This window comes from Ursus maritimus, unplaced genomic scaffold (assembly GCF_017311325.1).
Source record: "Ursus maritimus isolate PB19 unplaced genomic scaffold, ASM1731132v1 scaffold_2, whole genome shotgun sequence".
Classification (NCBI taxonomy): Eukaryota; Metazoa; Chordata; class Mammalia; order Carnivora; family Ursidae; genus Ursus; species Ursus maritimus.
In genome coordinates this window covers 81252409-81263819 of record NW_024424452.1, presented here as the reverse complement: position 1 = coordinate 81263819, position 11411 = coordinate 81252409, and the positions used below count along the sequence as shown (strand labels likewise).

The window sequence follows — 11411 nt, the reverse complement described above, 5'->3', positions numbered from 1 at the left end:
CCCCCCCCCCCCCCCCCCGCCCCGCTAGTATCCTCAGAATGCAGAAGGAGCCCACGTTCCTGTGCAGAGAAAGCGTCTGCCGCTCACTTTTTGCTCCCTGAAATCTCTCCGTAGGGAAGACGTACACAAGGTGGATATCATGACATTTTGCCAGCAGAAAGCAGCTCAGAGCCTAAAATCTGAGACGCAGAGGAGCAGAGATTCAGCTCTACTGTGGCAATTGTTGGTTCTCCTTTGTCGGCAGAACGGGGTAAAGTATTATCGTTCTGACGGGTGGGCAGGTGCAGCTGGATTGAAATTGAAGTCTTTCTGGGATAGAGAAGATTCGGCTTATGGCATGATTGTAAAAGATAATGTGAAAGAAGAACGAATGGCCCTCAGGGAAAAAATGGCTCAGATGGCAACCCCGTTTGCTAATGATAATCTTTTCCCTGCCGTCTCCACTGGCCTGGGGTTATCTTCCAGTCCTTGGGTTACTGTACCAACCACATAATACCCCTGTAAGAGGGTGCATATTTCTGGTTATCTCCGTGGCTCCCGACAGGCAGAAAATACCTGAGAGTGTATGAGAGGGAAGCTGAAGTTTGAAATACAACAATCCAGGGAAGGACGGTCTTGTGTTTGCAAGTCCGCCTCCTCATGGAGAGGGCAGGTGCTCTGGTGCTGGGGCTGTGGGCACAAGGACGAGAGGATTCTTCCTCAGGATGACCGTCCTTGCCTTGCAGTCCATGGTGGGGTCCGACATCGCGGAGCTGCTGATGCAAGACTGCAGGAAACTGGAGAAGTACAAGAGGCAGCCGCCTGTGGCCAACCTCATCAACCTGACCGATGAGGACTGGCCGGTGCTGAGCTCAGGGACCCCGAACCTGCTCACTGGGGAGATTCCCCCCAGTGTGGAGACACCTGCACAGATCGTAGAGAAATTCACTAAACTGCTCTACTACGGAAGGAAGAAGGCAAGTGTGGCCCCTGCATGCTTGTTTTTAAAAAGTAACCCCGCCCCCACCCCCAGTCATATGAATAATATATATTCATTTTAGAGTGCTTAAGATGTTCAGAAAGGTACAAAGAAAAGAAATCATATAGTCTTGCCATTTAAAGATATAATCTGTTGGAGTGCCTGGGTGGCTCAGTTGGTTAAACATCTGACTTCAGCTCAGGTCATGATCTCAGGGTCCTGGGATCGAGCCCCGCATTGGGCTCCACACTCAGCCGGGAGTCTGTTTGTCCCTCTGCCCCTCCTCCCAGTCGTGTTCTCTCTGTCTCTCAAATAAATAAATAAAATCTTTAAAAAAATAACATCTGTTAACATCTTGATATATTTACTTCTAGCATTTTTCGATGCATATATATTAAAAATTAAATTACATATACAATTATTTCTATTTTTTCACTTAAGATTATACGGCGTAATGTCCCAGGGCATTAAAATGTACCATTTAAAAAATGGACAATGTTCCACTGTATGAATGTATAATATTTTATTTATCTAATTCACTGTTTTTGAATATATAGGCTATCTACAATGTGGCCACCCATTATAAATTACACAATTTGAACATCTTGTTATAAAAATCTTTGGCTCATCTTCTTATTTTTATAGGATAGATTCCTAGAATGGAACTATGGGTTAAAGTATATGCACTTTTTTTTTCTTATTTTTATTTATTTATTTATTTTTAAAGATTTTATTTATTTATTTGACAGAGAGAGAGACAGCCAGCGAGAGAGGGAACACAAGCAGGGGGAGTGGGAGAGGGAGAAGCAGGCTCCCATCGGAGCATGGAGCCCGATGGGCCGAAAGCAGACGCTTAACGACTGAGCCACCCAGATGCCCCTGAAGTATTTGCACTTTTAAAACATTCTTCACATATACACTAAATTAGTTTCCAGAAAGTTTGTTTGCAAATGTTATCCCCACCAGCTCTAACACTTGCCTACTGATATTGAATATTTTAATTCAATAGATGAAGTGATATCTTATTTATTTTATTTTTATTATTTATTTATTTTAAAGATTTTATTTATTTATTTGACAGAGAGAGAGACAGCCAGCGAGAGAGGGGACACAAGTAGGGGGAGTGGGAGAGGAAGAAGCAGGCTTCCCGCTGAGCGGGGAGCCCGATGCAGGGCTTGATCCCAGGTCCCTGGGATCACACCCTGAACCAAAGGCAGACGCCTAACAACTGAGTCACCCAAGCACCCCAATATCTTGTTTATTTTTTGATATGCAAATTAGACAATTTTGATCTTTACATTATTTATTCAAAAACTTTAATTGAGGTGTATTTGACAAAATTGTAGGATATTTAAAGCGTACAATGTGATGAATTGATATACAGATATCACAAATTCATTGTGAAAGGATCCTCCCCATGGAGTTTAATAATAACATTCATCACCTCACCTACTTACCTATTTTTTTATGCCTCGTTGATTTTGAAGTTGAACTCACATTTTACGGAAGTCTGTTTGTTTCTTAAAGATTTATTTATTTATTTATTTATTTATTTATTTATTTATTTATCAGAGAGAGAAAGAGAGAGAGGGGGAGAGGCAGCACGAATAGGGGGAGCAGCAGGCAGAGGCAGAAGCAGGTTCCCTGCTGAGCAGGGAGCGTAGTGCTGGACTCGACTCCAGGACCCTGGGATCATGACCTGAGCCAAAGATTGACGCTTAAATGACTGAGCCGCCCAGGCGCCCCTCACATTTTACAAAAGTCTTAAAGGAAATGTAAATATTGGTATATAATCATATATCAGTATGGTTCAAAACTCAAAAGATAAAGGGGATATAGTGGGGAAAATGATGCCCCCACCCTTTCGGTCACTGAATTGCTGTCTCTGAAATATCCAGAGATATTTTCTGCATATATAATTATTTTCTCCTTTTTAAATAGCTTACTATTTACCGTTTCTTTTCTTCCTTCCTTCCTTTCTTTCTTTCTTTCTTTCTTTCTTTCTTTCTTTCTTTCTAGATTTTAAAGTAATCTCTACACCCAATGTGGGGCTTGAACTCACGGCCCCAAGATCAAGAGTTGCGTGCTCTACAGCCAGGCACCCTCTCTATACCATTTCTTCACCTTTTCTTCATTTAACAAAATACCTTAGAAAACACTCTATATTGGGATTGACAATTGTTTTCTGTAAAAGGACAGACAGTAAATATATATATGTATATCCACATACATAAAATGGTATTGAGTTAAGTAATCTCTACACCCAGTGTGGGGCTCAAACTCACGACTCTGAGATTAAAAGTCAAATGCTCTTCAAACTGAGCCAGCCAGGCGCCCCAGACAGTAATGTATGAGGTTTTGCAGGCCAGTTGCAACTGCTCAATTCTGCTGTTGTCAAGTAAAAGCAGCCACAGACATATGTAAATGAGTGGGTATGGCTGTGTTTTATTTATGGACATAGAAATTGGAATTATATATAAATTTCATGTGTAATGAAGTATTATTCTTTTTAAAATTTTTCTCCCAATCATTTAAAAATGTGAAAAGTTATCCTTAGTTTGTGGGCTGTACTGAAATAGACAGTGGGCTGAATTTGGCCTTCCTGCTCCTTATAACATATAAATACCTTCTTCATTATTTTTTATGGCTGCACAGATTTGTAAAGATAAATTATAATGAACTAAACCCTGATAGATTGACATGTAGATGATTTACAGTCTTTCGCTATTACGAATAACGCTGTAGTGACAGCCAAAGTCATTTGCCATGTGAGAGAATATACTATGATTTCTAGAATAGTTCCTGGAAACAGAAGTGTTGAGTCAAAGGGTATATGGCTTGAAATTTTGAGAAGTAGCAACAAATTGCCGTTTCAGAGGTGCACCAAGTACTCTACCAGCAATACGTGAGAGTGATCATTTCTCCACTCTCACCAACTCAGTGCGTTTCCAAGCTTTTGATATGTACCAACCTGGGAGGTGAAAAAAAAAAGTAATTTAGTATAGTTTTCATTTCCTTTATTATAAGTGAAGTCTAATATCTTTTAATCTGTGAATTTTTTGTCATGGATTTTCTACATTTTTCTGGCGGATTTTTTATCTCTATTTATTGATTTGTAGTAGCTCTTTACTTTTTTGAACTTTCTGTGCAAAATTACTTTTTTGGGGTGATATTTTGAAAGACTTTCCTATTTCAAAATTGTTAGATAATCAAGTTCAAGTACTTTTGTGACTTCTTTACATTTGAATTTTTAATCTCTGATTATTTGTATATGATGTTATATTTTATTTATTTTTAAAGGATTTTATTTATTTATTTGAGAGAGAGAGAGTGCACAAGCGGGGGAAGGGGCAGAGGGAGAGGGAGAGGGACAAGCATACTCCCCGATGAGTGGAGAGCCCAATGCAGGGCTTGATCCCAGGACCCTGAGATCATGGTTTGAGTTGAAGTCAGGTGCTTAACCTACTGAGCCACCCAGGAGCCCCAGTGATGTTATATTTTAAATGAGTGCAAGGCATGATACTTAGTGAAAACCAGTAGGATCATACGCTAGCCATCCCCTGTTCACTATATAGTAGAGACCTGCAATTTCACCAGTGATTTATTTATTCAGTAAATGTTTATTAAGCAACCACTACTTCTAAGCCATTGAACCCAGTGGGGGATACAGAGATAAATCAGTAATAATCTCTTTCCTTAAGAAAGATTAAGTAATGACCGTAACAATAACAAAAGCAAATATTTTAAAAATACTTTCTATGTACCAGGCACTTACTTAACATGTTACATGCCTTGTCTCATTTATCTTCATAGAAACCCTGTAGGTTAGGTCCTATTCTTGTTTTATGTACTTACAGATGAGGAAAGTTACTGAGTAATAAAGCCAGGGTTCAGATCTAGGCAGCCTGATGTCTGAGCTTGGGCTTCTAACCATCCACCACACCACCGGTCATACCTGCACCAAAGGTGAGCAGGGGATAGAAAGGGCACTCTGGCAGCTCAGAATGGCTCATAAGGAGCTGGAGACCAAAATATCCTTCGTATCTTTATTAATATTTGACTGGTGTCTCATCTCTGGCGCTGTGTGAGATTAATATCCTCAATGTAATTTCTCAATTTCTTCACTTATTCTGAAGTTATATTTTTGATGCAAATTTTTGAGCAAAATGGTGATTCCCAACCACTTATTAGTAATTCCCTTAAAAAAATACTATTGTGAACTAGTTTAACATATGAAAAGAGTAGCTCAATGTCATTTTTCCTTGTAGTGGATGTGAAGCTGATTTTCCTAGGGGCGGTGGTTTAAATGTTCTCTGTCTTCTAATAAGATAGTGTGGGAGATGTTGGGGTGATCAGCTGGAGTTACCTCATTAGTGACTTCCTGTCCAAAAATCCCATGATTTTTGAGTACTAAGGAAATTATTAATACCAGGTCAAAACCTCAAATATAAATCAAGCTCTTACTAAATAATTCTGAAAATTGGATGAAAGATGAGTGTGTGTCTGTGTGTGTGTGTTAAGATTTTCATCTTCTGATCTCACCAAGTTAATGGTGTCATTCATTTGGCATATGAAGTTGCTAGTTAACAAACACTTGGTAGTTAACAAGCAATTAGCTACATAATATTAGGTGGGGCAGGTTAACAGCTATGTATCTTGGCTTAAACATAGTAGCAGCTTCTTTCTAGTCACATGGGAGTCCTGGGCAGGTGAACAGAACTCGGCACTGGGGAGGCTGTACCATCTGAGCATCTTCCTTCCCGCCAGCCCGATGGGGAAAGGGGCAGGGAAGATTGGGCAAGGGGCCTCCAGGAGCCAGACACGTTACCGGCACACATCACTTCTACTCCCATTCCACAGCCTGGACTCAGCCACTTCTAGGGGCAAGGGAGGTGGGGAAATGCAGTGCAGAAAGGGGAGCACGGGTTTTGGTGGGGAACTAGCCGTCTCTGCCGCAGTTGTAAAAAACAAACGGTTCCTTTAACGCGCCCCCAGGAGTATCATCTTGCTACCTGTATTTTGAAGCTCAGCCCTTGGGGTGAGGTGCTTACGTTCCTGAAAGCATTGTGTGATGTCTGCTATAGAGATAAGGCTAACTGGAAACTATGTTTGAGGGGCAGCTAATAGCATAATGGATTTGATCAAGTGAAGGCTGGAGAAGGGACATCTTGCAGAGAAAAACATACCAGTTAGAGCCCATTTCCCCACTGCTCCTCTGTCGCACTCGCAGATGACGCTCTGAATCTTCCTGGGAGCCCAGCCGGTATGGCTCAGGGGCGGCCTTACCAGAACACCGTCCCATGCTGTCGGTAGAGGAAGGGGAGGAGGGCCATGTTGAATGCGATGTGCTTTTGTTTTCAGGAAGCCTTGGAGTGGGCCATGAAGAACCACCTGTGGGGCCACGCCTTGTTCCTCTCCAGCAAGATGGACCCGAGGACCTACAGCTGGGTTATGAGTGGGTGAGTGAGCTGGCACTGGTGAGTGAGGGGGCCGGCAAAGGAGACCAGTGAAGCCAAGAGGCCTCCCCCCACCAAGGAAGGAGATGGTGGGGAGAAGTGCAGGATACCCTGGGAAGCCCCCCACACCAAGCATTCTTCCAATTTCCCTTTTCTGATCTACACGCAGGATATCACTTCTCCAGATTCTTATAACCTAGACCTGGACACATTCTTTCTACCCGCTTGATAAATAAACACTTTAATAATATTTCTCAGGGTCTGTTCCAAAAATTACGTAGGTTTCTACAATCTGTTTGTTCTCTTTGGGAGGAACTCTTCTAGAATGTTCCATCAGTGAAGGAATAGGTGACCACTTACAGTTAACTGACAGGGACTTACAGCTGAGAGTTAGGAGTTGTCTACCACTTAGTCTTGCAGTGGGGAATGTGGGCACTGAGAGGAAGGTCAGGATATGGGGGAGCAGGAGCTGTGCTAGGAACGGGCTTTATAGGACTGGGGACTGGATGTGGCGGTCTTCGCCTAGGGCAGGGGGACACGACGAGACCCAAGGGATGTGTTTAGTCAGAGATCATGGCAGCACACCGATACCAGGAAGAATGCCCAAACCAGGACGAGACAGGACGGGAGGCTGACTACATGGCCAGGAGTTTGGGATAAGGAGGAGCGAGTGGGGGAGCTGGGTGTCGGGGCGCTGGAGAAGGAAGGGTTTCTGAGGAAGCTCCTTGGGCTGCAGCCAGATCCCTGGGAGGCAGGGACAGACTTGTGGCGGGGGTGGGGAGGGCTGGGGGGCCCTCCCGGAAGGGGCAGACTGGATCCGACAGGGAGAAGGATGTTTCTCTCCCTGTGGTGGTGGAAGCTGTGACGCTGTGAACCTCTCAGCTGAACTCAAGTTTAAATTGGCCATAAACTGGCTGTTGGGCCATTGGCTGAGAAGATCGCACCTGCCTTCAAGGCTGTCACACTACCCTTCTCCACCCTTTCTACCCTAACCCTCAGTCTTCCCAGGGACGAGGAACGGCTCTGTGCACTTCATTATGCTCAGGGTGGTGGGGAGCACTGGAGTTTTACTAAGATAAGCACTCCGAGCTCACGAGGCAAGGGTGCTATTAAATAAAAGACCATGTTCTGAGGGATGATTCTCCTTTGGACTTTGGAAATGAACATCCCACAACCCCACGGTAGAGCATACATCTCTGCTACAGGATTTTGCCTTGGGCCATTGATTTTTGATGGGGCCCAGTGAATTGTGAAGAATATCTCTTACTGAGTATGCTTAAATCTCAAATCAGCGATAGAGCTTATTATATCCTTGTTAAGCATATCCCACAGTTCGTCATCAGCAGGATCATTTCTGGTCCCTGCTCTACGCCTCTTTGGTTACGGGAAATGGCTATTTAGTGCTTGTGAGTAAAAGCACTGCAGAGCGGGACTAGGCTTGAGCCAGAGAAGCCAGCCCTGAGAGCTGTGGGCGGGGCACGAGGGGCTGCTGGGCGGTGGTGGGGAGTCCAGGGGGACCACTGTGGAGGAGGGGCCCGTGGAGAGGAGGTCTGGGTTAACTGCTGGGGCTCTCCAGGGACCTGTGCAATGTTGGGGCATCATTTCCGTGACAAAGGAAGCCTAGAGAAATAGGTACTCAAGAGTTAGGGCATCAGTGCCGGAGTGCGGGAAGTATCCATGAAGTATCCTTCAGCAGCGGGCTCCGTGTGGGGTATGTGGTAGAAGGAAGAGCCTGCAAGCCCCCCAAAAGTGGGAGTAGAAGAGGCACAACTGAGAAACAAAGAGAAATTCACGTTCGAAAAGAACCTGCTGCAATCAAATAGGAATCTATGGGAGCTTTTGTGCCGCTGGCAACGGGTAAAAGGCTCTCTTGGCTTGGTCCCCACTAACGGTCACCTCTCCCTGCAGCTTCACCAGCACACTGGCCGCCAACGACCCGCTGCAGACCCTCTTCCAGTTCATGTCGGGGAGGATCCCACAAGCAGCCACGGTACTCTTTGTAATGGGACCCCTTCATACCCCAGCATCCTAGGGGTTTAGGGGTGGGGACAGCTCGGGAATGAGGTGATGACTTTAAGGATTTTTATTTTTAGTTTTAGAGGGGGGAGGGACAGAGGGAGAGGGAGGAAGAGAGAGAGAAAGGGAGAGAGAAAATCTCAAGCAGAGTCCGTGCTGAGCACGGAGCCTGACTCAGGGCTTGATCTCATAACCCTGAGATCATGACCTGACTGAAATCAAGAGTCAGACTCTCAACCGACTGAGCCACCCAGGTGCCCCAAGAAGTGATGATTTTAAAGACTAAACAGAAATAATAGTCGTTAATCACCTACTGTGCACTTGGCCCTGTGCTGAGCACTTTGCTTCATATTATTTCATTTAATGCACAGGGGTAGGAATTATTGTCCCCGTTTTGAAGATGGGGACGCTAAGGTGCAAAGGTGTAAAATGACCTGAAATCACAGAGCCTGGAGAAGTGGAGCCAGGATTGGCTCAGGTCTGTCTGATCCGAAGACCTTGCCCGTTTCACGATAGCACAGCTGCCTGCATTGCGTGCGTGGAGAGAGCGCCCTGTTCCCAGGCTTCCTGCGGCGAGGCTCCCCTTCTTTTCCACCGCTGCACGCTGAGCCTGCAAAGCTGCACGTACTCGATCTTACACGTTGTATGGAGTTGGGTATAGCTCAGGAGAAGCCTGAGGCCAGCTTGATGTTTTTCCCATGAAAGCAGACTTGAGCTTTTTGCCCCAAAGTATCCTTTATCCTTGAAGTCAGGAACTTTATTAGGATCTATCTTGGTGTTGACTGTCTGGGTCAGTTTTTTTTTCTCGGTACACAGCATGCTCTTTTAATATCTGCATTCATATTTTGCAGGTCAGGAAAGTTTTCTTGAATTATATCCTTCAGTATTTGCTTTGTTCCATTATTTTGGTTTTCTTTCAGGAATTCCATGGATTTCTTGTGTGTGTATATATATATATATATATATATATATATATATATATGTATATATGCACATTTCATATGCACAATTTCATATGTATATGAACATATACTTATATACATGCAGATTATATGTATATCACTTTCTCTTTAACAAAAATATCCTTCCTTCCTTCCTTCCTTCCTCCTCTCCTTCTCTCTCTTTCTTCTTCCTCTCCCTCTCCTCCTCCTCCTTCTTCTTCTGCTCCTCCTCCCCTTCCGTCTCCCTCGCCTTCTCCTTCTTCTTCTTTTCTTCTTCTTCTCCCTCTCCTCCTCCCTCTCCTCCTCCCTCTCCTCCTCCTCCTCCTCCTCCCTCTCCTCCTCCTCCTCCTCCTATTGACATGGTTGATGGTTTAGTTTGTGCAGAGTCACCAAACTTTAGACAATAAACCACAAATAGTTTACCAGCATTTCAGCTCTTCATCTAAGACAGTATTTCTCATACATTCTAGTTCCATGTCCAGGGTATATTAGAGTCTGGGATTTGGAGGGGTCATTTCCCATAGGTGTGGAGTGAAGTTGTGGGTGGCCCCAGGGGAAAAAAAAAAGATCTTGGCAGCCGTGGAAGGTAGTAGGTACCCTGTGTTGAATGGGTTTAGCCAAGAGCTGAGCCACAATGTGCTAAGGAATTAGGGGGACTCCTCAGATTGCATCAGGCAGCTCCTTCCACATTTGGGGTTCTGCTGGAGAGTAGGCGTCTGACCTACTTTTCCTGACTCATCTTTCCCGGTCCTCCTCCTCCTCCTCCTCTCATTTCCATCCTGTGTGCCCCTTACTGTGTTTTCATCAGTGTCTTCATTTTTGGGCTCTTGCCATTTTTGTCTTGATTTCTTTGATTTTTCTTCCACTTCTTCCCTGAACTTTGCAGGTCACATTTACCTCTTCCTCCTGTCAGCTGTCTCTTTCTTGAGCTCTTATAGCTTAGCTTTAGGCCCTTCCTCCATAAGAAATTGTTTTATGATTTTACTTAAACTCATGAGGAAACGTTTGCTGATACTTCTTTGTTTCGTGGTAACATTTTTCCAGTGAGTGTTCTTTCTCCCTTCCGTTTATTTTTTCACGTCACTTCCCTCCTTTTGTCTTTATAGCGAGTGTGTACAGATTCTGTCCCTGGCCAACTGTTTGGGGTAGGTCTGTGCTGGGGAGGAGCCAGGGCCACACTGCAGGCTACCTGGCTTTTCCCACAAGATCTGGAGTGTTCGGTGGGTGTCTGTGTAGCCATGGCTACTCCCCAGCCGGTGGAGACGGCTGTGGGATCTTCTCCTTCTGGAGTTCTCTTTCTGCTTCCTCCTGAACTCACCTCTGGTCAATCTCTACTACTTTTGGCAGCTTTTTCTCGTATTTCGAAGTTTGGGTTTTTGCTGACACCTGGGTTTTAACGAAAACGGACTTCACGCTTCTGCTCTTTTGTTCTTCTTATTGCTTGGGGACAATTCCTAGAAAAGAAAAGCAAAATGATGACTTTCCTCAAGGCCACTGGCTATACGGGAACACCGTGTGCTCACGAGTCCGCTGAATGGCCGTGCCCTGCCGTGAAATTGCATCACATCATGTAGCAGGAAATGACGTGATCAGCGTGCGGCCCATTGGGTCTCCCTGCAATGGTAGAGTTAGCTAAATGCTCCCTGCTTTTTAGGTGAGAAAACTGAGAAGCCAGAGGTGATGTGCCCACGCAGTATTTGAGCCTAGTGTTTGAGCGTTTCCTCGCATCGTGGCATTCAGTAAGAGGCGAGTCTTTAGTTAAGCATGGCAACCAGAAAACCCAGACGTGGGCTTCCATCACAGCTTTAACCAGAGCCTGTGCCTTCTCGCTCTGTGAACTTGGCCTTCTTACTCAGTCCCAGAGTGGCAGGCTGTCCTCTTTGTGGGCATTTTGATGCCTCACCAATAGAGTTATTGTGAAAATTAAGAAGAGAATATCTGAACACAAAAAACCCACCATACTTGACCCATTGAAGTTGGTTAGGTGTTCACTCTCTCTCGAGTGCTCTTGCTCTCCATAGATCTGCCTTCCAGTGAGTG

General features: G+C 44.7%; 1 protein-coding gene across 1 annotated transcript in view; it reads left to right on the top strand.

Moving 5' to 3' along the window:
* LOC103668475 (protein transport protein Sec16B) overlaps positions 1 to 11411 on the top strand; it is a 38760-nt gene that overhangs the window by 8525 nt on the left and 18824 nt on the right. The window contains exons 8-11 of the mRNA XM_008696725.2: positions 115 to 250; positions 726 to 956; positions 6320 to 6417; positions 8323 to 8404. Coding sequence (XP_008694947.2) covers positions 115 to 250; positions 726 to 956; positions 6320 to 6417; positions 8323 to 8404 — 547 coding nt within the window. The remainder of the gene's footprint in view (positions 1 to 114; positions 251 to 725; positions 957 to 6319; positions 6418 to 8322; positions 8405 to 11411) is intronic.